Source organism: Thalia democratica, chromosome 2, assembly GCF_965202585.1.
Source record: "Thalia democratica chromosome 2, ktThaDemo2.hap1.1, whole genome shotgun sequence".
Taxonomy (NCBI): domain Eukaryota; kingdom Metazoa; phylum Chordata; class Thaliacea; order Salpida; family Salpidae; genus Thalia; species Thalia democratica.
This window is the reverse complement of record NC_139166.1, coordinates 45,893,487-45,921,272: the sequence shown is the minus strand read 5'-3', so window position 1 is coordinate 45,921,272 and position 27,786 is coordinate 45,893,487. Positions and strand designations below refer to the sequence as shown.

The window sequence follows — 27,786 nt, the reverse complement described above, 5'->3', positions numbered from 1 at the left end:
TTTAATTTGTAATGCACTTGATCAAAAAATAATAAAATTCCGATTATTAAAAATGTCAATTTAAGTCTACAAGACTTCAAATTTAAGCTTTGGAATTTAAACCTAATCTACACTAATGATGAAAACCTTGTTATTTCATTATTTGATAAAACCTCACCTACTTCCATAGTTCACTTACTACACGAGGAGAAGGTTTAAGGATGTATCAAATTGGCAAGCATTACGTAAGAACTAAACAACGTAAACGCAGTCGCCGCCATTTTAAATTTGCTTTGTGTTAAGAAAAACCAGTCATATTTTTAAAACTTAAACATGAGTGCGCTTTACTTAATAAAAACTGAAAAATTATCACCATTGAGTATAAAATTAAAACATATTCGAACTTAAGAAGTTTTATTACTGTAAACAGAACTTAATATTTCAAACAACAAAAAAACACTCGACAGAAACAAAATACTGTATAAATCATTCTCTGAAAATTCAAATAATTGTTGACGTCATGTTGTAATCTATCGCATCTTTCCTTTCAAGTCAGTTGTATTGGTTCGTTCTGTTTTTAAAAATTATTTTTATCAATTAGCTTCTGTATTTTATAAATTTTAGCTTAAGGTCTATAAGTCAATTTTCATGTTATTCCTACAAATAATCTATTTCAACTTTTTAAAAACTGATTAATTTCATTTAAGCTCATATACAAAAAGAACTCAAATTTTTTAGCTTTTAAAAAATAATAAAACATGTTTATAATTTTAAGGCACAATGTTTTCTTTTAAAATAGTATTTTCTTCAAATTGTACACATTTTATATTGACGCTTCTATTCATCAAAACCCGTATTTAAGTTTTTTTTTATTTATACACTGATAGATAATCGAAAACATTGTTTACTAAATCTTTTTAATCCTTTATTTTTCTAATAAAATAATTGCAAGTCAAGTTATAAAAATTACAAAACAGTTCGTTATATCACAATTAATAAAAGTTTATTTTTAAGAAAGTTTCATATGTTTTAATGTACTTCTTAAATATTGTATTTGTTATGTGTAAATATGGATTTATAGTAGAAAGTGAAAGTTAATCTCAAGTTCATGAATAAATTAAGACGACATTTTTTTTTACCAAAAATTAAAACTATATTTTTTATAATATATCAAAAAAAAGTGATTTTTTTGTAAACTTAAGAAATAGTTTAGTTGTTAACTTTTTGTATAGATTAGTTGTCTTACGGTTTTTAATCTGTTGTTCAAACTTTACTACGGATTTATTTAATTGGAATTTTTAATTGTATTGTAAAATCTACTTGTAAACTTGGTTATTTTTATCAAACATCTATGTAGCTTCAGAAAGATTGTACTATTGCAATAAATAATACATAGTAAAAAAAAATAAGTATATATCACTTAAGTATATATTCGACTCTCTGTTTAATTTTATTTATTCTCATGCATTAAGCTTTAATTTGTACCTTTAATTAGATTTAACGGCAATGTGAAAACAATCATAACTTTATAAAATTCGCATGAACACACTAAAAAGTTATAAATATTTAAAACAATTGAATTAAGCTACTGCTATATGACATTATTGCATACTTTTAACAAAAAACTCATCGAAAAACAAATATTCAAAAAGAAGTTCATAACTATTTATATACATATCTAACAATTATATTTAATAAATTTAACTGTTTAACTATTTAAAACTACAAAAGCAAAATAAAATAAAAAATCATCATTATCAAAAAAAATCAAAAGTGTCTGCAGTGTAAAAAGACACTTGGTTTTTAAACTTAAGTATAGACTAATGAATCAAAATTTGCCCTTACTATTATAAATGAATTTGATAAGTTTTTTTGTTAAATTGCTTTCTATTTAAGGCTTTAAGTTTCAATCAAACTAAACACAAAATAATTCAAATACAAATATATTTGTTATAGTTTAGGTACTTGTTGTAGCGAAAAACTGATAATTATTTTAAATCTTATTCTTGTTGAAATTTATATATCAATACTAGTACAACGGTGTATAACTTTTTATCATTTTAATCAACCAGATGCTAGATTTCTAATACATAACAATTTAAAATCGAACAAACTAGCTGCAAGATTTCTGCTAAATTATTCTATTATACAAAATTAATAAATATATATTTTGTTAATTTACTTATTACTAGTAAAAAAAAACGAAATGTTAAAAGTTAACTAAAGAGAAAAAATTGTTAAGGTAAGTTTAACACTGTTATACAATATATATATATATACGTGTACATTAAAACAATTAATTTTCAACGACAAAATACGGTATATTTGTATATACAACGTTTGATGTTGTTATAATTATTTTATTTTAAACTTTCTGACTTTAAGCATATAATCTAATTAATTTTCTTTATTTCTTAGTTTATTTCTAGATCAGTATTCGGCAAAATGGGGCCAATTAAAGAAAAATATACGGCCTAATAAGTACTTCTTACCAAAGACACTTTTTAAAACGATAAAAAAAACTTAAAAACTAGGCTCTTGCTTTAACAAACATTCGTTATTAGTGCTCTATTATTATTTTTTAGTTTTTAATTTAAAGTTTTGTCACTTCAATTTTTCTTAATTAATTGTGGTCCGCGAAAGACTTTTTTCGTTCGCGAAAGGCAAGCGAGCAGCTTTTTCTACAAATATTGACCCGCAGCTTGCAAAAGGCATCTAGAGTATCATTAACTTTAATCTTCAACTTGAAACTATTTTAGTTATTTTAGACAGTATAGAAACAAAGGTTACATGACATTTCAAATTCCGACAACTCAAATTCCGACAATTCAAATTCTTAAAAAAATATTATTTAAAAGACTATATATATCTCAATAAGTAATATAAATTTGAAAAAATAAGAAATACATATGGCAATCTTATTAAAATCTTATTAAAATCTACAAGCCACTTTTTTCTTTGTTGCAAAATCCTAAATGTTTTTCATGATGTTTTGAAATTTTTAAAAATAACTATGTTTTTCACTTTATTTAAGCAATATCTCAAAAAATATTTAATATTTTACAAAAAATAAAAAATGGCTTGTAGATATTAATAGGAACTACATATGTATTTTTCATATTTGAAAAATATACATTACTTTTTAATTTGTGACCCTTTCAATTTTTTTACGACAATTTGAATTGTCAGAATTTGAATTGTCCCAATTTGAATAGTCGTGCATCCAGAAACAAAATTACTTAATTATTTTAACAAAAATTATTATTTGTTAATAATTTATCGTACCGCATCAGTATAAAATAAAGCAGTATGTGTACTCTTTTTAAATTTGGTTATTTACCATATTCAAATTTATTTAAAAGTCTTTTCCATACTCACAAAACCAAAAGTAAGACAATAAATATTTTGCAATATACGATATACTTATTTTAGGCAAAAAGAACTATGTAGATGAGAGGTTCTAAAACTTTCATAACTGTACACACTAGTAAAAATTACTGATATAACTGTGTGCACACTAGTACGTACTTTTTTCTAATTATCTACCCTGTTGTGGTTTAAAATTATATGTTGTATTAAAACTCTATAGGAACTCTGAAAACTTTGCTTTTGAAGATAATGTTACACATTGCAGCTACATTTTTAATACTCATAAAATCTTATTTTAACAATGAAATTAACTATGTAGAAAGGTGCAAACTTTAAGAAACAATCTCATATATAATGTAAGTAAACCTTACCAAGACGATTGATAATTTTACTAATTATATGCGTACCCTAATGTTTATTCACATTATTTTTTCTATTCTCAGGGTTGCCAATCGCTTTTCCAAACTTTTTCCAGTTTTTTAAAAGTACACATTTTTGGGTCTATTTCTAGTTTCAAGTTAAGTTCAAGATAAGAAACTGTGTTAAATAGTATAAAAATATTGAAAAGATACTGTAAAGCTACTTTAAATATGTTTTTTAATAAAAATAACTTTTAATGATGACAAAAAAATCTTATTTATATGATAGATGTTTTGAGTCAAGTCAAAATTTTACTACTGACATGTAAAAATTGTAGGTTATTCCAGGTTTTTTTGCCTAAATTGTCAAATTCCAGGTTTTTCCAGGTTTCCAGGTAAAGTGGCAACCCTGTTTTCTGTTTACTACTACAAAAAAATTACTTAATTTTAAAAAGACAGCAATAACTTTTAAGAAACCTAATAATTAATTAAAATATAAAAAAGTTTTTTTAAAACAATTTAGATAAATATTGTTTCTTATTGTAATACTAGTATCCAACAAAGTTACCAGAATGTTAAAGTTGTTTTACTTAAAACATTTAGATGTGCGCTTAAAATACTTATATAAAAATGTTCTAGTGTGCATATAACAAGATACAATAACACTTATTTGTTTGTTAAGATAGTATTAAAAACTACAATTTTTAATTGACTTAGACTATTATCAAAAAACACAATGCCACTTAGGCCGAGAAGCTAGTGATGTAACTAATTAGTAATACATCAATTTATTTTTATCACTCAGCTTTTTTTAATAAATTTATCTACTAAGATATACGAGTAACCTTATACACCTAATCCTGTAGTATACTAAATATGTTTACAATAAAGTGTTTTTTAGAGTTTTTAGATAGAAATATTTTTAATAATAAAGGTTTACTGTGCACCAGTGTTAGTTTAAAAATTCGACCATTAGCTTTTGAGAGAAAATCCTAACGAACGAGAAATACTAATTATAGGTTATAGAATATTTGATAAAACATTAGTAGTCATTTTAATTTACTATACTTAAAGCATCAACTCTAATATAAACAAAATGCAACATAAACTGAGAGTTGCTGTACAATATTATAAATTTAAATTGAATTAATAATTATTCCGTATTAAAAAACTGAACTAATTACAAAAACATGAAAATATTAAGGTAGCAGCTTTTAGCAATATAAAACTTATAAACAAATAGCTAAAACTGTTTTAAGTAAGATTGGTTTATCTAAGCTTGGTATATCTAGCTAATTTTTTTGTTTAAGTAGCGGAAGTTAAAAGAAACTCAGTAAATTTGTTTTTTCCAAGTTAACACTGAAATTTATTTTCGGTAAGTAGAAAATAAATACTCATTGAAGACCTACTAGCAAAACAAAAACTAATCAACCAAGTTAAAATGATATGTGTTATTTAAACGTGTCATTGATTTTGTTCAAAGTAAATTCTGTGCTAAACAATGATAATTGATGTGCAAATACTTTAATATTTTGACTTTAACTAGCATCAATACAAGCAAAAATTTTAGTGTTAGCACATTCGGTTGAGTAAATTAAAAAAACAAAATGCATCGAAGTTAAACAGCGATTTTACTGACTATAAGTATACACAGGTATTAACTTTAGTTGAATCATTGTTAAAATTTTGATTACTTAACATAACTATAAAACATATATGTAAAAAATTATATTATCTTTTGTTTAAGCATAAGTTTTTACTCACAGCAAAATTTTGCACGCCAGCAATTTCTAATCATCACAGATGCTAAATGTAAAACCTTTTTCCAAAAGATCAGGAGTAAAAATTACACGTTTTATTTATGTTTTTAATACTTCTGTGGAAACAATTTAAACTTGCGAATTCAACTTGAAAAAGTTTAATTGTCGACTAAACACCATTAACGTTTCAGCGTAGCTCATCAAAACAATATTATAAAAAGAAATATCAATGTTTACTTTAAATGAAATAAAAAAAAGTTAAACAAAAATATCAATTTAGAAAATGAAAAACTCGACAAAAAATGGCGATAAACCGGAATAATGCGAAGTGCGTGACTAAATTATTTTGAGAGCAAATTGTTTTAAAATGTTAGCACGCATCTTAGGCAAGCCGTCAATTAAAAGTTTTAGTTTATTTACAAAAAATTAAATATTACCATACTGATACTGAAAAGTTATATACTACATTTTCAAGAAAGTTCTAAGAACTCTAAAGAAAATGCAAAATACTCATTGTTATTAAAATTTATCTTTGCTTGAAAATCACTACTAATAAAATTTAAGTTCAAAATACTAGCATAATTCATTGGTTTTAAGCTACATTTGTATTTAACTTAACAAGTATAAATTTAAAGTTACTGCTGTACCTAATAAAAGTTCTGGGATTAAAATTATTATAACTTTTATTATTTACGAATTTCGTTTTTTAGAAAACAAAATAATTTTAGAAGCATAAGTAAATGTTTTTTATAAAAGTGTATGCTTGGTTAAAAAAAAAAAATTATGCTTAATAAGTTTTTATTTTGAAATAAATCGATAAAACACACAACATATCTTAATAAAAACAGACGTTTATCTTAGCTTAGAACCACTAGGACTAGAAATTTAAAAAGCATTGTGTAAATTTACTCTCATCTCATAACTTTATTATCAAATTATGCATAATAGTTGATAAAATGTATCTTAGTTTTTACTCTTGTACACCTTGTATTCAAAATAGTTCCACTTTATAAGCATACTTATTAGACTTAAAAAACTATTTCAAAGAACGTTTCAAACACTATAGTCTAGCTAGTACCATAAATATATATGAAGTAGTAAAAAATATCGATGCTTATATATACATGGCAAGATAATTATCATTGAGGTGGGTGGCCTTTTTAAATGTCAATCTGAATTATTTGCGCCAAGTAAGAAGTAGTAAGTGACTTTATGTTGATTTATTTTTACTTATTTAATTTTAATACACTTTTCTAATTAATAGAATAGTAACTTATTATTTTAATATCATCGAAAGTTTCTGAAATTCTAAACATTTTAAGATACAGATATTTTTAAGAAATTTAATAATACAAAATACTATTGAAAATCTAAGAAATTGTTAAACTGAAAACTATACAACTGCATAACTACACCAAACTGTAAAAACTATGTTTTAAAACAAACTTATTGTAAGGAATTTTTTAACTAATTCATCTTACAGATATTTTAGCCCAAACCTGATCTTGCAAGGTGATGTTATTCTAAAGATTATAATAATATACTTTTTCTATATATTTATCTTTTTAATACAAACATGTACATTTAAAAAATATAATTTCATTTTAACTTTTAAAAAGTACAAGTTTGTACTTAAACAGTTAAAATACTTAAATAACCTTAATATATACTTTTGTTCTCGAAATTTTCTGAGTCAAACACAAGAAGAATTTCGTTCAAAGCGCGAAAACAGAACGTCGCTTTTCGGTCAATGAAGTTTGAACTTGGCAAGTTCGTCTCGCTTCACTGAGCAACACATTACACGAAGCTGGCTGACTTTTTTCAAGATTCTAATTTGCTCGCCTTGCATTAACAACTTTTTATTCAGAACTAGAAACAGAACGAAGTACCGCAGGTATTAAAATATGCATCATGCTTAAAATAGCCTTAAAGTTAATGATAAGCTTATTTTAGTCCTATAAAATAATAGTAATTACCGCATCTAGTACAGAATTTCTGTATTTTGGCCGTCATTTTCGACGTTACCGACATAAAATTTTATAGTTTTTAGAAACTATAATTTAAAGCATAAAAAATAATAATAACAAATGTTGTAAAAAAATAAAAATAAACCAGTCCTTTATATAAGCCATATTATTACTTACTTAACATTCTAAGGAAAAAAACATAATTGTTTAAGATTCCTGAACCTTAGTAATTTTTTCCATCAATTTTCCTCATTAATTTAAGCTTAACTATACAAAATTTACCACATAGCTTTTAATTTAAAAAAACGGAAAAAACAAACTTGTACGACGATACCGGCTCGCATGACCGCATTTCTCAGGGACAAGGACTTGACCCTGTGTATGTGTTCCCTGGCGACTTGCAGGCACTTCTCATAAGCATCGCTCCTCATGCAAGTCTCGCGAAATCTCAACACCTGCAACATGTGTGAATTAGCAATGTATGATTTTTCATTTTTAGGTCGAAGTAGCTTTAGAGTAAAACTAAAGTTCAAAACAGTCTTTATTTTAGACTTAACATCTTATTTAAGTCAGAAATAAATGGAGCTATACCCTAGGTTAAAATATTTAAATTTTAAGAAAAATCATTGAAAAACTCTACTTTCAATAAGAATTATTGCATAACCTAGTTAACCATTTTACGCAATTTCCTTGATAAATTTTTTCATTTTTGTGGTAAACTAACGTTAAAAATTTAACAATGTGAGTAATACAATGTGTTTTTTTAATTAATTATATAACTTAATAAAAATTAAAAACATAATAAGCTAAATAATTGTTTAAATAAAAGTTACAGCATATAGAACTAAATGTTATCACATTAACTAATTTTTTCAAATAATTTAACTTATATTGTTTAAAAAAATTATAACTAGCATTTTAATATATTAACCTGCTTATGTGAGTCGATTTTAGCGTTGATTTCTCCAGAAAGTATAAGAGGAATAAGTTCATCTTCTAAACTATTAATCGACTTGCATTTGAATTGTTCAGCCATTTTATGCATATCTACCGTCTTATACGGAATTGTGTACTGTTTTATTGTTGTTAGTTAGCAATAAAAATTCACGGTGTAAATCAATTTACTTGCATTTCAAGTCAAACTAAGCATATTAAACAATCGATAATTTCTTAAGCAAAAAGATAACATAATGATTTCGAGCGTGTTATGTAACGATGAACAAACTCACATTGAATTGTTTTTAAATCAACATAATTTTTACACCAATCAATTATATCCACAGCCAAAAAAGTTTACTATACAAACTTGATTTTTTGTTTTAATTATTGAAACACAGAAATAATTACTTTACATTGCTTTGAACAAATGTATTCAACTAATTTGTTAAATTAAAAGAGTTGATTGATTTTCAAATAACAATTAGATTTTTTTAATAATTCCAAGTTAATAGTTAATGTTTTTTAATATAGTTTTATGTTTAAATAAGCGAAAGTTCTTTAGAGCAGTGCTTCTGAACCTTATTCTAGTGGCGGAACCCTTTTCCAAAGTTCAACTTTTCCGCGGAACCCCGAACTTTAATTTTACATAAAATGTAAATTTTTTACAAAAATTTTTAAACTTTGAAAGGCTTCGCGGAACCCCTGAGAGGCGTCGCGGAACCCCATTTCAGAAGCACTGCTTTAGAGTATGCACACGAACTACAATTACAAAATAATTTCCACTTTTAAAACTTTTACATAAGGCCATAAGGGAGAGAGGGGTAAATGTTTTTTTTAATCTACAATATATTTTTCAAATACCAAGTTACTTTTTTCAATGTAAGCAAGTTAAGTTGGAAAGTCCAACAGGTTCCGTATGGAAACGACGACTAAAAAGGTGAAAAAATAATATTTCAGTAAAAGCTTATCTCCTCCTACAGTTCTTGGACAATCGTTTATAAATATTATCAGTCTAATCTTTGTAAATTATAAAAAACTTGTAAGTCAAGGAATTTTTAACTTTTAACTATATTAATTTGACCACAAAAAAAAATTGTGACTCGTAACTACTTGCTTTAACTACCGCAGGATTATTTTCTGAAAACTTGAGATATACTACTTTAAAAAAGTTGGAGGAGATAAATTTATAGTTTATGTCTAAAAATTTTGAGTAAATTGATCATGAAAATTTTATTTTTTATTGTTTTTAGAAACTATTTACTAACTTAATTTATCTTAAAAATAAAAAGAAATATTTTTCTCTAAAAAGTATATAACTGTATGTATTTTTAGCATTCAAATTAAGACAAACTCTAATTTATGCAGAAAAAATATTAGACTTATTATAACCTTAACTCTAAATAGTTTGTGCCTCTTTTAAAGAAAACATATGCCAAAAACTTATACATTTATTTTTTCAAATAATATTACATATATGGACTTATTAATTTATATTCTTTTAAGTAACTACTGTGGCTCACGGACCAAATTCGGCTTTTTAAGCATGGAACTTCGCCCCGCAATTCTTTGTTCTTTAGCTAAAAATGTCCGTTTTTAAAGCAATAAAAATATGTAATATTAATTTAAAATCAGGCTACTACTTTGAAAATTAGTATTTACTGGTGCTTCATTATTTGTTATTTATCAAACTTGAAGTTTATATTACACTTTTTTGTTTATTACTATAATTATTTTATTTTACTCCTTTTTATTTAGAGTGCGGCTTACAAACGATTTATTTAAGAAAAACTAGTCGAAGACTTATAAAAGGCTGTCGATTCCTGGTTTAGTTCATAGATAACAACAATACTAACTCAAAAACTTAACTTGACTTTTCAAATTTAATTTTTAATTTTTAATATTTTAGAAAACTTTCGATTTTCACAGAAAATCAAAAAAAATATGCATGGAAGTGAGCTATTAATTAATTAAAATAATTTGTTAGTTTTAAATGTACTAAAGTTTGAAAAATGTTCCAATGAAATGCTAGTTAAAACCTTATTCTAAAACTCTTACAAAAACTTTATACTACAACTTTACCTACAATAAACTTTTGTGCGAATGATTTTTTTTCACTTATAAATTTTATGTTTCTTTGTGTTTATGCGTAAAAAGCTACTAAATAAAAATTTGTATACAGCTGTTGTTTTTTGATTTCAAATAATAGAATGGTTTTATACGTAACACCGTTCTACATAATGATTTACAAAATTTACGCACGTGTTTCTAAAAATAAAAGATACCAATGTTTTTGTAAAATCTTTGATATTTAAGATCACATTCTTATATATTTGTCATAATATATTTTAAGAGATTTAAAAAAGTAGAAAAGTAATAAGAATTATTTAAGTAAAATTGTTCCTGCTTTGAAATAACCTTAATTACTAGGTTGTTTAATTCTAAAATATTATTAATATAAAAAATAAAACAGGATTTCAGTATAGTTAATAAAAAGTAAAAACTTATTTAGAATAATTATATTTCAAACACTTTTTCAGATAAATTCGCTTATAAGCATACTAAAAGAGCTTATGACACTCGTTATATAATTCAAAAACAAGCAAAAACTATTTACTTATTTATGTTTTCGGAAGAAATCAATTATTTCAACATACCAAAGCTAAAAATCTAATTATATTTTAAACAAAATTTTCAAGCAAAAAGCTAAATTTATACAATTAAAATAAACATTATACATATAGGTTATTTTATAAGTTAGTATATCTAACTTGTTCTCTTTCCTTTCAAACTCCCATTTACTTTTAAAACAACATGTTTATGTTTAATATTAAACGCAGTTAAAACAAGAAAGTTTAGGTTAGTTGTTATACTTAAAATGTAGTTAGTTTAAATAATAATAAAACTAACACAAGCCTGAACTGAAAACAAGCAACTGATAGCTTTCATTTGTGAATATAAAACTTAAATGTTTTGATCTTTATATATTATTTTACAGAATAAATAATTTATGATCATGCCTAATGTTTCAAAAATTAATAACAACACTTTACAATAACATCACATTTTTGTGAATTAAATTAAATTAATCTATTTATTTTTTTTTTGTACCGTCTGTATAAATATCGGGACTAAAACATAGGTTTAGGTAAGAAGCTTATCAACTAATTTAATCTGGTACAGCAGTAAACTTGATAAGATAAATCTTAACATGTCTCAATACCAAACATATAAGATTAATGTGGGTGATAGATAAGAATCAAGTAAGGCAATTATTTGTAGCTCTACTACTTCTATTGAACCATACATTACATTAAAACTTCAGGTTTAATAAACAAACTATGTAGTTCATTTAAAATTATTTTATTCATAAATTTTTTTTTTTTCTTTTTTGATACTTATAATAAAATGAGCTTTAATTTTATTTTTGATTATTAACAAACATGTTTATTGTCATACTCCCAATTTACTTTTTGTTAAACTCTATTGCTAGTAATGTGATTAATTTAGAACGTTTGGAATAAGAAAATATTTTATTACCTCCTCAATTAAATTGCAGCTTGTGGTAGTCAATTTATATGACTGTATTTTTTTTCATTGAACTTTTTATTAAAGCTGTTTGTTTTTTTTACACTCTTTCTAACATTAACAGAAAAAAAAGCAGTAATAAAAAAATAATAATAACAGTAATAAATAATATTTTTAATCTTGAGAAAGACGACAAGTACATTTCAACCTTCATACATCATTGTATTAAACACGATTGAGAACTGTTTACACATTAAACAGGAAGTAAACGCAACAAAAAGCAAGTAAAAAGAGCAATCAGATGAAAGCAAACCGCCAAGCATAAAATGAAACACCTACACTATTTTCTCGTTTTTTATTTCAAACAAAAAATGTTAAGATGAAAATAGACCAACATTGAAATACATTAAAATGTATAACGAGTACATTTTTTTTTCATTTTCAAGCTTTATTAATAAACTTCGTATCGGAAAAAAGAAAAAGAGTTGTTTTGAATTTAAGTTTGTTAAACTTGTAAACAATGTAAAATACTAATGAAGTTACTAATTTGAGATTCATTATATTAATAATTTTTTGTTTTCCAAATTTAGTTAAGTAATTTAAATATATCACCTACATACAAAAGTTAAGTTTTCATGTACTAACTTAACATTTTTATACACTATGTACTACTAACAAACTACAAGTTATTAGTTTAAATGAAAAAAGCCTAATTTCTTTGAATCAATGTTTATGATATATACTTATTAACACTAAACAAAACAAGTCTAATAAAAATTTCAATATATACTTATCTGTAAGTTTTAAACTTTTAAGTGTATATACTTCAAAAATTAAAAGATTTTCCATACAATAGTAACATTATAGCAATGAAATACTGCACAAATATAACATAAAATTTATTTACGTATACTCATTTGTTCAAAACAAACATTATTGTTTTTATTGTTGTTTAACTACTAAAACTTTTTAATTAAGAACTTGGTGTTTTATTTATAGATTTAATCATATGTCAGTTATTGTTTTCGTTCGATAGTAAATGAATGAAGTTTTATTTATTTACTTTATTTTATTTCTTACATTCACAAATAATGAGGGCATCAACATTTAAATATAATTATCTTTAACTAAATCAATAACTTTATGTGACACTTCTTTTTTTATATAACTAATTTAATAACATAATCAACAACAAGATTTCAAAATATATTTTTACCAACATTACGTTTAAAAATATATACTAACCTGTAACAGAGCCTTCAGTCTGATTTTTTGCAGAAGTTTGTCAGTGTGGAAAGATAAATAGAGATCCAGTTTAAATTCATTACGCAAAGCGGAAAGCATTGACAAGCAGTTAGAATACTGACATTTGTAAAACGAAATTACCACATCTCGGATTTTAGGTTCCAACTCCAACATCAGTTTGAATGTGCTGTTGTATATTACTAATATTTAATAATGTATAAACAAATTTATTCAACAAACTACAAACAAATTACAAGTTTTAAATTAATACTTTAAAACTAGCATAAGTAAATACCCAATATAAGTTCTTTCATTACTCGCTAGCCGAAAACAACAATATTTAGCAAAATATATTTCATTTTAAGTCTTTTTTTTTACAAAAACCTTTAATTGTATAAATACTACTATATTTTTTAACTTTATTGATTAATATATCTAAGAAAAGTCTCCTTCACAGTTTAATGTTAATTTTTGAATAACTTTAAAATATATTTCAAATAATGTGAGAACAAAAAATAACCGAAAATTAATTATGGTTGTTTATACAAAAAAATCATTACTGTACGCTCGGCGTAATGAGTATAAACAAACGCAATTTTGCAAAAATAAAAACCACGCAGGTGCTTTGAGAGCACGCTGATAATAAAACTGCCATTTTAATTTAAACCAGGACGTCACGTGAAAGCACGAAAACAAATAAAGCTGCTGAGTGAGCATCACAAATTGCAATGAGTTCATTTTGGCAAATTGACTTAACATTATATTACCCTGCTTCGTTGACTAGCTTTGTTTTTTTCTAAGTCAGATTTAAGCAGGTACTTTATTTTTAAAGTGATTTTAAACAAACCTACCAGTCACAAATGTATACACAACACAATATATGTAATATAAACCTAGATTGGATAAGGTCGGTTTTGATTTGATTTCTATCAAATGTAGCAAGGGCGCACAAACTTGCATAAACTGCTATATTGCTCCCTGTCATCAACTGCAATCATTAATATTTTTAAGCTCTAATTATACTTTTGATTATACTTAAGTGTTTTTCAATAGCATAAAACTGCAAAAACTACTTTTTAATTGGTTATTATATTAAAAACTTTATACCACAATAAAAAGTATTAATTTAAGTTTATCTCTTAAATTTATTTTAAATCAAAAAAATAAAGTAGTTCAATTTTATGTACGAAAGATGTCGAAATAAAAATAAACTTTTACTATCTGTGTTTATTTCAAAATAAAATTTAACTTCACTTGTTTTAAAGTCTCGAAACAATTTAAGTATATAAAATAATAAACTACTCAACTTTTTAATACACTGTATTTTTACTTACTTATCTTTCAGAGAAATTTAACTTGTCTGTAGTCAAATAGTGGCTCAATACAATTTTATTTACTTTAAATACTTAAAACCAACATTAATATAAACTTTAAACACCAAAAGTCAACATCATAACATAAACTGAAATAGCTGAATTACAAAATGATTCAAAAACTATTTAAATGCTTAACAAAACTTTCAAATACTTTCCGTACCTCACCTGAGAAAGAAAAAACTTCACGTAGTCAAATAAAATTCAACTTAACACCGTACATAAAATTATTATAGTTTAAATAACTTACTTTAACTTACAGGTAACCTATGGTATATGAGTTTTTAAGTTTTTTTTAATGTCTGTTTGAAGGCTAATCAAAATCAGTACCTCGGGAAAATCGCAAGTGTCGATGGTACACTGCAAAAAACTCTCGGCTGCCAGCTGATAGTTTCCAATGGACATATTTGCAACACCTCTTGCGCATCTAAACGTATTATTAATAAAAAATAATACTTCAACTTCATATAAATTTTTATATAAGTAATAGTTTATTTTTTTAACTATAAACCTTATATGATACCCGAAAACACATAAAACGGTGTAATTTTGTGCGAAGTTTTTTATCGAGATGAAAGTTGTTTCGATTTTATGAAGCAATAATTTGTCAATTAAATTGCGTTTTGAGAGTTTTTCCTTCTAATCAATATCGTAGGAGACAAAAAACTATTGCCAAGGCGTCATTGTAACAAAAGTGTTTTATCAGCGAAGGCAAAATAGATGATAAAATTTAACTCCCCTACTTTCTCCCTACCTCAGAACTTGCGCTTTGCTTCAGCTAGCGGTTATAAACTAAAAACGAATCTTTTAATAATTTTATTTCGGTTAAATTTCAATAAATGTCTTACTAACTTTTAAATTATTTTATTGCATTTAATACCGTGAGTAGAAAATTTAATAAAACAAAAAACACAAATTCTATAATCAATCAAATTTACTTTAATTTTTGTAAATATGTTAAGTTTTACTGCTAAGTTTTGATTATAAAGTTATATAAAATACATTTATCAAATACTTGTTACATGTACATGATATCGCTACATATCTAATAAATTACAGGGTTGCCACTAGTTTTTTCAAAAAATTTTTCAGGTTTTTCAAATTTCTTCCAGGTTTTTAAAAGTACTTATTTTTGGGTCTATTTTTAGTTTAAAGTTAAATTTAAGGTAAGAAACTGTGTTAAATAGTTTAAAAAGATTGAAAAGATACTGTAAAGCTACTTAAATTGTGTTTTTTAATAAAATAAAAATTGGTGATGACAAAAATTTTTTATATACATGATAAATTTTTTGAGTCAAACTGAAATTTTACTACTGAAAATGTTAAAATTCTTAAAAATTCCAGGTTTTTCCAGGTTTTTTTTTTGCTTAAATTGTCAAATTCCAGGTTTTTCAGGATTCCAGGTAAAGTGGCAACCCTAAAACTAGAATGACATAAATATTTTCATAATTTTAAAGAGATCACTACGCAAAACTTAAAAAATTAAATTAATGATATTGTCACTAAAAAGACAATTAATTGATTTAGTAATATTTTAAGTGTAAGAAGTTTACTATTAGTATTTGCATAAGCAAATGTCATCACATTTGTTCATATATTATTGTTTATGAGAAACTTAGTTTTATATCATTTTTAAAAAGTAAGTTGTTTTTCACTATTAGGCACACATTTTTAGTTTTGAGAAATACAGTGAACTAATTACGTTATAAAACTTTAATAATACATTATATTATTACAGACAGAAAACTCAAAAACAAATAAGTTTTAAGTTTGACAGAATAACACAAACTTAAGCTATAATAAAAATGTATTACATTAAAAAGTTATAACCTTAGTTTATTGAGCAAAGGGAGTGTTGTTATATCTTTCTCTTTAAAATAATTGCAAGCTTCAGCTTTTTGACAAAATTGCAACACATAGGGCCATTCTTTCATATAAAAACTCACCTAAAATATATTAAAAATCAGGTACTTTGTATGAAATTCTACAGCGTAAGTTTTTGATGACCAAGAAGTTAAATAAGACAATTAGCTTATTTCTTTTATAAACACATGTTCATTTTAATATCCTTAATTTTAATTTAGTTTTTTGCTGAAGTCTGTTAAAATACATAAAAATAAAATTTGATTTATATTTTATAATTTTATAGTAGTCTTATAAATTCCAGTGAAACATGTTACATGGTAGCCAGATTCGTGGAATTTGAAATATTTTGTATGTAAAATATTGAAATTTAGACTAGATAGAAAATAACCATTATTTTCTACAAAAAGTAACAGTTTATTTGTTATAAAATGGATTTAGATTAATTTTTAAATTAATTTTATATTATATTTTTTGTTATTAACAGGGGGTAAAAGGCGCATTTTTGACATGATAACCTTATTTTGAAGATCTTTAATTTAGCTAGCATAGCAGTTGCTTTTTACCTTTTTGCTAAGTTCAATTCAGTTTTGAAGTATTAAGGTATTAAGTCAGATAGTTCAATAGGCTTCTTATGGAAGGACCAAAGTGAAAAGATAAAAAAGAGTATATCAATAAAATTCTAACTTCTCATAAAGTTTTTCAACTATTTCTCCAAATCTTTATCAGTTTAATCTTAGCTTAATAGTCAACTATTGTATGGATTTTTTTAATTTAATTTTTTCTTAGTATAAAAAATAAAAAAAGCAATATTTTTTTATTTTAATATAAAATACTTAAACTTTTATTCTGTTTTTTCAAATTCTAACAATGTGTTTTTTTTTTCTTTTGTAGCAAGAGACATTTTCTAAATATTAAGTTGATTATTTAAAATCGAAGAAAATAAGTTTTTAGTACATTTTTCAAAACTCCAAGAAAATGGGCAATGAAAAATTACTCCTCAATACATTTACATCAGAAACTTTTTACAAAACATAATTTATCTCAAAGCTGCTAACTTAATTTTTATTTGATAAATTGATTTATTTATGTGATAACTTTCTTACAGTAATTAATTTTAGCTTTCGTATAAGGGCCAATTTAAAGGCTCGTATTGCCTATAAAGCTGTTTTTACTATAAGTTTTAATTTTTACTTAGAGGGCTTTGAAAAACTTATAATTTAAAAGACCTGAAAGAAATTTCTAAAAAACAGTTTCTCTGTTTCATTTGACTGCCTTTAAATAAATAGATTCTTTAAACTGGCTAAAAACATAAAAGCTTTTCAACTTTCTGCAATAAAAGTTTCCTTCTTAATAAAAAATCAAAAACGTATTTAAAAACTGTGGTAACCATAACTACTGTAGGATTGAGTTTCATTTTTAAAACTGATTTTGCTGTCAGTAATTTTTTTTTTAATAAAAATTTATAAACTTATAAATGTATCTTGTGTAAATTACCAAGCAAACTGAACAAAGTTTTTCCAGTACTCATTCAGATAGTTCACTCTTACCTTAACAATGTTTTCAAGTATATCAAATATGTTTGTAAAAATAAGTTAAAAAAAACGAAAAAGTCTAGGTAAAACTCTTCTTGGATGACTCAACTGTTTCGTTTGTAAGAACTATATGAATAGGAGGATTAAGACTATTTTTACAAAAATTAACACTGGCTCTTATATTCTCTTATACTAAAGCTGAAAGTAAAAACTTCAAGTCAGTAAATACAAAAAAGTTCAAGTTTTAAGATATAGTTATTTTTGTAAAAAGATTCTGATACTAACGTATGGACTGTAATTTCATAACTGTAAATTTACTAAGAAATTTAAAAACACAATAAAATTCTATTTTTGTTTTCTTTTTCAAGCTAATGACCTCAAGCTTTTAGGAAATGTTACTTGCATAACAAATAATAGCTATTGTACAACTTGAAAAAAAAATCCTTATGAATAAAAAAAAACTATTTTTAATTTTTTTAACAAGAAAACTATTTTTAATTAAACGTACAAAAATTTTTTCAGTAGGACTGTTTATCAAAAAAATAAGATTAAACTGAGAGTTTAAAAAAGATTGCTTGAAAACTGTAGGAGAGGACAGATTTTTAATTAAATAGTGTTTTTCGCCTATTTAACTTCGTCCTTCTTTGATGATCCTATTAAACTTTCCGACTTCGTCTGCTTATATCTCATAACTTATTTTCTTTACAAAACTTTTAAAAAATTTTCTTTAAAATAAGATCAACATGTTAAGAAAAGTTTTTTAACCCTCCCATGCCCTTACGTTGTTCTATATCTTATTAGATGTTTTACACATAAAACCTTGCAATATTTGTTAATTCTTAGAATACTTATTTATCATAAGCTGTAATAGCTCAAAACTTGTCATCAAAAAAAATCTTGTAATTTATATTTATTTTTGTTTAAAAAATAAGTAACCATTGTAAAATAATTTGTACCTTAAATAAAAACAAAATTTAACTATTTTACAAAATATTTTTACTAACTAAATTAACTTTTTTTAAACTGAATTTTAACAATTTTCATCACGACAATAAAACGATCCGTTAACAATATTTTCTTACTATTTTCACGTCATGGGGACTTTTAAAAAACACTTAAGTCACCTGAACAGCATGGGCGCACATGTTAGCCACATGCGTAGGAATTGAGCAGTAATCTCTCATGCGGGAGTAAATTTTTAGTGCGTCATTGAATTGTCCGACATTTATGTAATGACTGGCAAGAAATCCATATGCACGCCTGTTATGCACAGGTTTTAATTTCATTGCGAAAAAATACGTGAGTGTGTATCAAAGCTATTATTTAAGAAATGACTAAAAAAAGGAGTTAAAATGCATACAAAACATTACTTTTATAAGCTTAATTAGTTTTTCAAATTTCACTTGATTTTATTAGTATTGAACAAGTTTGTTTAATGTTTTAGTAATAATAGTAATTAATAAACATACATACAAACTTTAAAAGTATGTTTTTTAAACATAGTTAAAATACTCAAGTATAACAATTCCTCAAATCCTCCTAGTATTGTGATTTTTTGCCTTAATTTAGTATTAGAATATTTATGACAGTTATTTTGTCTTTATTTTTTGATATTTATGTTTTCGGATTTAAAATCTATGTACCAAAATGTGTTTCTACACATAAAAGTTTTCTTTATAACTTAGGATATATAACTCAGGACAACAAGTTAGATAATTATTAATTTCGATATAAAAAACTGATTATTAGGATTGTTAATAAAAATAACACAGTAATTTTATACAAAACAACTTTTTTTAATTTAAAACTAAAAAATTTAAATATGTAAACAAAATAATTAAAAAGTTAACTTCCCAAAACTGTTGAAAAGCTTTGTATTTATTATTTAGTATAACAATTTGTTTCAATATGCTTGATCTAAATATTTGAAAAACGACTATAAAACAAAAATTTTTGAATTTTGGGTTAGTAAAATAATTGCTTTTAAATTTTGACAAAACTTTCTTGTCTTTGATTTAACTTCTTATCTTGTAATCTATGATAAAATTAAAATCAACACTACTAAAAATTTTAATTAAGCTTTTGCTAGTTTTTATATTACACTAAAAAATATAACAATATTGTAGACTACATAATTCAACTCAAGTGTGAAAACCAAAGTACTTTAAACCTTATATTTTCTTTGATGTTCATGTTTTTGTACGTTTTGAGGTCATTTTGATATTTTTCTTGCAATTTATCGGCCTGATTGCTAAATTTATCAATCCATACCACATCTTCCTCAAACGGAAGACCTCCGTTGTCTCTATAGAAAGTAGAGAGTTAATACTCAATACAAGACTATTATGAGTTCTGATTTTAATACTGAGTATTGTTGTTTGATAAAATAACTAACATTGTCACAGTCTTGTATTTACCATAAACTTCTTTATACAAACGAATATTTTGAGTCTCTTGAACTGCATTAATTGCCAACCTAAATAGAAATAAAAATAATTCAATTGTTTTAAATCTATGCAAAGTCACATTAATAAAAGAAGTAAATACATTAAAAAACAATGGAATATACAATAGATAAAATACTTGTTTAAAAAATGTACAAGCCTCACAAGCTTTTTATAATTAATATTTTTTAAAATATTACCAATCTTGATAACTAAAAACTACTAAGGTGAAAGTTGATCAATATTTTTACTTTACACCTTTACTAGAAACTGATCGCATACAACGTTTAATTAGTTTTATCTTAAGAATAGTAGCATTTAAGTACAACATTTAAACAAGCAAAAAATTATAATTACATTTATATTTGACTACTTAATTTATAAGTTAGCTAATATTAGAAAAATTTGAAGTAAACAGTGTATTAAATAAAGGTATATAGCACTTATAAAATGTTCTATAGCTTTGAAATTTTTATTTTAGTTTTTATAAAAACAAAGCATAATAAATTTTCTCATATTAAAACTAACTTGTAAGCATCTACAGCTATACTAGGTGCATGTTGAGCAATAAAGAGCAAGCGTTGAATTTTGGTATAACCTTTGTAAGAGCAAACTAAAGTTTCTAAATCCTACAAAATATCAATTTATAATATTATTATATACTATAATAAATATAAGTAATTCAGACTTTAAAGTCAATATAATTAGAGATTTTACAACTTCTAAGTTTTCTATTTGTTCCTTAGCCATATAGCAATATTTTTATTTCCTTTACGAATTAACTTTAAAACAAAACTCATGTCAGCTGCGCTTTTGATTGGCTAATATTTTATTTCTGTTATTTTTAAGTATTTCGAATTAATTGTTATATGTTTGGGTAAGTTAGATTAGGGGTAACAGTTTAGATTTAAATTTCTGGCAACATATGTTAGGGCTATGAGTTTAAATGTTATTAATGTAATCAAATGTATTAAAACCTTATCTCATTTGCATAGTTTTATGAACAAAACAACTCCAAAAACCTCTCTATTGCAGCCAACTCTATAAATTTAAGAATAAATAGCATTCATTTAAGGCTATAGAAGTTGTTTTATTGTTTTTTACAAGTTGATCACATTTTGTTAAGTTTCTATCTTGGCTATCATATACTTTTCACCAGTTAATAAAACTTAAAGTAATTTTTTTTATATAAGCAATCAAAATTGTAAAGATCAATAGGTTCCTCATAGAAGGCAAGAACAAAAACACTATTCCACTTTATGTCTTAACTTTCCTTAATTATTCATCCTATTTTCTTCAAATTTCATTACATTTAAACCCATTACTAATATCAAAAGAATTCACCTAGAAGGATCTTTTTAATAATGAAAATGGTTGTGTTTTTATTTAAAAATTACAAAAAAAAATTCTTGTTTCCTTAATACTTAAAAACTCAAACTTGTCATTTATTCTTAACTATTTGACCATTTCCTAAAAATTCAAGTTCACTATCTGAAAAAAAAATATAAATCTTTAAAAGTCACAAAAAACTGCCAGTGAAAAATTAACAGTCAATACAGTGTATTAAACACTTTTCATAAAAATGACTATACCTCAAACATTAATAACAAATATATAGATTATTTTATTTATTGTGAAAACAAGATGACATAAATAAAACAAACTTTTATTATAAATACATTATAACTTAAGAAATCTTATGAAGATAGTTTGATAAATGCTCAGAATAATATCTAAATGAAACTATTTGAAGAGTTTCTTTTTGTAACCAAAAAATGTGAAATTAAATTTTAGCTAACATAAATTGCTACCTAAAAATGTTTAAAAACTAATCAAATGATTAATATCAAAAAACAATTTTAATAAATCTTAATAAAAATAAAATAAAAAATATCATGATAAAGGCAAAACAAACGAATTTATTTCACAAAAATTGTGTCATGCAGCCTTTCTAAAACACTTTCTTTTTGTTTTATATTTTCACAATATTACAAATTTTATTCGCATCAAGATAAAATAATTTTTATTTGTGGAGTATTATATATGGGTGCACCACAATTCAAATTCGGACGATTAAAATTCTTGAATTTTTTTTAAGAGCCAAAACTCAAAAAGTAATATTATTTCAAAAATAAAAATGTAGGTCTTATCAATAGCTACAAACATTTTTCTGAAAACAATAAGTTTTTTTTGAGATATGGCTATAAAAAATTTCAAAATACACTAATTTTTAGTAATTAATCAAAATCTTCTTTAATAAATACTTTTTTGCAAAAATAAGAAAAAAAAATTTTGTAGGTATTAATTAGACCTACACCCGCATTTTTTATTGAATTTTTCAATTAAATATTATATTTTGAGTTTTTGCCCTTTAAAAAAAAGAGTTTGAACTGTCTGAATTTAAATTGTAATGTAAGCTAAGTTAAGATATATACTTTTAAATACAAATGCGCTAAAATTGTTTTACCAACTTAACAAAATTCAATAAATGTAGCATCGTTTATAAGCAAGGACAAGGAGTAAGACAAGAAATAGATTCAGAGATTTATATACTAAACTTATGTTTAAGCTTAGATTTCTGCAAACAAAATTAGATCTTTAGTTCAAATAATTATCAACTAAAATTAAAATATATATTACTTATTTAAAAACAGTTTTTATTTTACGGAATGAAAAATAAACTTAGTTTAAACCTGCTGTCAGTTTAGCCATAAAAACTTTCTTTTTATTTTCTACAAGACAATTAAATATTTTTATTTTAAGTATGATTTAATTTTAATTTATGCAATAATTTAATTACTTAAATTTGATTTAGTTTTCTTAAATTAACATTTAGATTGGAGAATTCTTTTAACTTTAATTTTTCAATTATCTCCTACATTCTCAAAGTATCTTCTTATATTTTTACTATATTTAATAAATTCAAAACCATAAGGCGTTTTTTTTTTGAAAAAATGTCTAACTATTTTGAAACTATTCTTTTCTATTTAGTTCATAAAGTTTTTTAAATTCTTTTACTAAACAATTAGATACTTTAACAAAGTTTTAAAACTTGAAGATATTTAGCTTAACAACCTATACAAAGATAAAATTTTAAAATTTTTTCATTTTTGAAGATAGTTAAAAATAAACTAGTATTGTATAACAAAAGTACTTCATGTTTACAATTTTTTTATATCTCAAAAACATTTTTTCTACTTTATAAAAGCATACATTCAGTTTACACCTAAAAAAAAATTATCTTAAAGACTTTTTATATAAAAAGGTTTATTTAAGCTTGTAAGTCAAAGCTTTGTAAGTTATTATTTTATTAATTTAGTTTTTAAAATATTATACAAATTATACCAATAGAAAAAACTTACAAGAGGAGAATTTTCGATAGTAAAATTTTTCTCAGAATCTGTGTCATGAACTAAATCATCAACTTGCATTGGTTCTCCTTGCTGAAAGAAATTAAAATAAATAAAAAGGTACTTTAATATTACTTAATTAAAGATAAACTTAATTGAATAAAATAATTTTAATATTTTTGTAAGTAAAATGTGTACTATGTATTATTAAAAATATTTTTATTATAAAATATTCAAACAGAGCCTAAAGATCTTAAATTTTTTTTAGTAAACCTTTACGTTTTGCAAATTTTGTATATACTTTGAAACTGATTATTTCAATGACATAGTAATGCTTAAATTTTTTTATTTAACTTGTGTGTATTTTGAATTATATTAAGTTTTTATGTACTTGAATGAAAGTAAAAATTGACCAATGATCTAGTACAGAGGTCAGGCTGAATTCAAAATTTTGTTTTAAATAATATACATTTGTTAAAAAAAAATTTTTAGTTCAAGTTTTTCCTTTAGGAGATAAGGCCATAGGGGGGGGGGTCCGACTTTTTTTTTACAAAAAATAACTTTGGATTTTATATGAAAGCTTTAAATACAAACTACAAGCCTGTTTTTATAGAATTCAAAAATATATTTTAACTTTTGAGATATTTTATTTTTTGTAAAAAGTTTCCGATACAAACATATGGACCGCAAATTTTTCGGGGTCAATTTTCTCAGAAATTTAAAAATTCACTAAAAACCTATCTCCTCCTTCATTTTTTGACCTAGAGACTTTAAATTTTCAGAAAATGTTCCTTTTAATATTTTAAAGAATCTGAATGTTGGAATTTTTGAAATTTTGAAAAATAAAAATTTTATTCACAAAAAACTAAAAAAAGGGTAGTTTTTTGACAATAATTTTTTTACTCAAAATTAAAAAAATTCCTACAATAGATCTCTTTAAAGTTTAATGATACACATTCTGTAAAAATTTGAGAAAGATTACTCAAAAAATGAAGGAGGAGATAGATTTTTAGTGAAGTAGTCTTTTTTTGCACTTTTAGTTTTCGCCTTCCATAAGGAACCTATTGAACGCCTTTTCTTTGATCGCTTATATCTCAAAAGTTACTTTGAGTTTTTTTAAGCGGTTAAAAGTGTCTGATAGCTCAGATTAAATTCTACAAAATAAGATCAAGTTGTAAAAAACAAAGTGGACCCCCCCCCCCCCCCCCCCCCTATGGCCATATTCTATCACCTTTTTTTTTTTTTAAACTAGTTATACATATGTTAAATAGGCACAAAAAATTACTTTTTTTGACCTGCCGACCCCTGATTTAGTAATTTAAATAGGCTAAGAATAATTTGTTTCAAGAAAACCACAGTGTGTTATTTTTAATATATACTAGCTTCTACAGTTCCTTGTAGAGAGCCTTGCTATTTCACATACACTAAATAAAATAGTGTATTTATTTTTTAATGGGTGTAAATTGTGCAACGCAGAAAAACCAAAATTTTAAGCTTTAAAAAAACAGAATCTCTAAACAAAAGAATTTAATTACTAGCTGGCTGTATACATTACCAAAAAAATTATTTAAGAACTCTGTTAATAATTTTGTCTGAAATCAACTAAATATTTTATTATCACATAATACCTAATTTTGTACAATTTTATTGCTTTATTTACAAGTTTCCTTTTCATTGAATAAAATACTTGGCTGAAGACGCGTATTTAACGCAGAAACAGCTGTCCCAAGCAAAAGCTTGTTTTGTGTATTTTAATTTTATATATTCACATATATATATGATCATGTATTATATTCTTTAAGTATAAGTTTAGAAATATAAACAGTATTACCATTCTTTGATAATTTTCTTCGAAAGAATTCATTTGTGTTTATTTAAATTCTGTTATCCTTATTATTTCAACATTTTTGATAACAATTTATAATTAAGTAAGATAAGTTGTTCATTCTTAAACACAGTAATGTTTGTAATTGTTACGTTAAATATTTAACTAATATAATTTTTAAATAAATCCAAAAGTAACTAATTCATTTTTCAACTCAGACTATCATCAAAGCAATCAGAGATAAAAAATCATTTGAGATTTTCACGCTCTTAACAAAGTTTCAAAAAGACAACAAAGGATACATTCAAAAGTCAATAAAAACTTGAAGTTTTTATAATACTTTAAATTAAATATTAAAATCCAAAGCTATTTTACTAATTAAAACCCAAGGTTTAAGTTTTCATCTAATTTAATTTTCAAACAATTCTGAAGGACATAAGAGAGTAATAACTTAATCTTAGAATGATATGTAAAAGAAAAACTTATTTAATAGAATTTTAATGGAGTTATAAAATTTTTACTTAATTTCTTGCTACAGAAGCTTAAACAAAACAAATAAAATTTGTTTTGAAAATAAACAAGGTTCTTTTAAACTTTTACACTAGGTCACTAAAAAAAGTTAGTTTACTATATTATCAGAAAAAAATAATGTGGGTTCATCTTTTTTCGTTTATCTTTAAAAAAATATTTTTAATTTGAAACTTTTGATTTCTTCAGATAAAATGTTCATTACTTTAAAATTAGACAAGAAATTTTTGTTGAATGGCAGAGATAATGTATTAAAAACTCAGTTATAGTTTTGATAAAAAACTTTTTAAATACTTATAGTTTTAAATTAACTCTTAAAACTTAATTACTTTTTTTCACTATTATGAAAATGTTAAAGGTCTAACATATTTTTATCAAAAATTAACATTGGCATCATTTAAAACTAGTTTATATGCAATAAAACTGTTTTAAAAACTTTGAAAAAAATTGTCTTCTATAGCAAATTATAAAAAACAATTGATTCAGAAAAAAAATCTTCAAAGATAGTATGAAATAACAAATTTCATTAAAAATTTTTTTTTAAACTTTTAAATATTTTGAGATATAATCAGTCTAACAGAAATTTTCAAATACAAGTTTAAAAGAAAAAATATTTCATTGTACAACTTTTCAGAATTTAGAAAAATAAACTAAAAAACTTTCTTTTACTTTATTTCTTAGTATTTAACTTCAAACTTTTAACAATGTTCCTTAAATTAAAATTAAAATATTACCACCAAGTTGTTACATTACCACTAACAACAAGTATCTTATCAAAAAAATATAAATAATTTTTTTTTTAATGTTTGTACGTAAAATTTAAAAATTCCTAAAATAGAATTGTTTATCATTGAGGATAGACTGAAAAATTCAAGAATGATTGCTTAAAATATGCAGAAGAGGGATTTTTATTAAATGTGTTTTGTCTGTTTTATTTTGTACTTCCACAGAGAAACTATTCAACTCTCCAACACTGTACCTTTACATCAGGATCTCCTAAATTATTTTTTATAATAGACCCCTTGGCACAATATAAAAAAAATTACCAACCTTAATTAAGAAATAATAATCTTTGCCGTTGGCAGTTACAGTTTTAGTTACGAAAAGATATTTTTTAATCTTTATTACAGACCCAAGAATAAATTGTTAAAGTTAGTTGATTATTTGTTTAACTATTTGCCACCTTACTAGTTAAAGGTCATTCTAAATAGCAAACTAAAATTTATTAAATATTTTGACTGCCAAAAAATTTAAAATTGCCTCCTGTTTTGCCCCAACTTACTTTAATTGCCCAAATAAGCAACATTTGCCCTTTAAGAAAATTTTGACTTATATCTTAAACATTTATTCTAATAAGGGAAAATACTAAATACAACATGATAATTAAACTGGTGGCTATTAAAATAATGGTCTTCAAAATAAAATCAATATGGAAAAAAAATACCATACCATTCCAAGGGCTAAAATGCTTACTTTAAGCAGCCTTAGTCATTTACAAGGTTGATCAAGTTTTTTGAAATTATTTTCCAGGTCTTCTTAACTTCTTTTACGTTTTTAAAAGTACAAGCTTGTTTGTCCATTTTTAGTATATAATGATATTTAAGATTAAAAAAAAACTAACTTAAATAGTATAAAAATAATATTTTTAAATGCTTTCACCAGGGTTGCAACTCTTTGAGTCAAAAAAACTGTCCCAAGTCATCCTGAATGTTGTCAATTCTATGA

At 24.1% G+C, this 27,786-nt stretch overlaps 1 protein-coding gene across 2 annotated transcripts; it reads right to left on the bottom strand.

Annotated features, from left to right (window-relative positions):
• Positions 1 to 27,786, bottom strand: LOC145849983 (COP9 signalosome complex subunit 1-like). Of its 2 annotated transcripts, none has more exons than XM_082955112.1 (13): positions 27,683 to 27,786; positions 23,721 to 23,801; positions 20,887 to 20,987; positions 20,310 to 20,390; positions 20,085 to 20,219; positions 19,039 to 19,174; positions 16,347 to 16,462; positions 14,847 to 14,943; positions 14,037 to 14,131; positions 13,144 to 13,330; positions 8,366 to 8,506; positions 7,755 to 7,889; positions 1 to 550 (listed from the first exon to the last, which is right to left on the bottom strand). In XM_082955112.1, exons 2-13 carry the CDS (start codon positions 23,787 to 23,789, stop codon positions 527 to 529), a joined length of 1,317 nt encoding a protein of 438 aa, XP_082811238.1. In that variant the 5' UTR covers positions 23,790 to 23,801; positions 27,683 to 27,786; the 3' UTR covers positions 1 to 526. The 2 variants fall into 2 exon arrangements, with proteins under 2 accessions (XP_082811238.1, XP_082811237.1); XM_082955111.1 differs by lacking the exon at positions 27,683 to 27,786 and adding an exon at positions 25,540 to 25,625.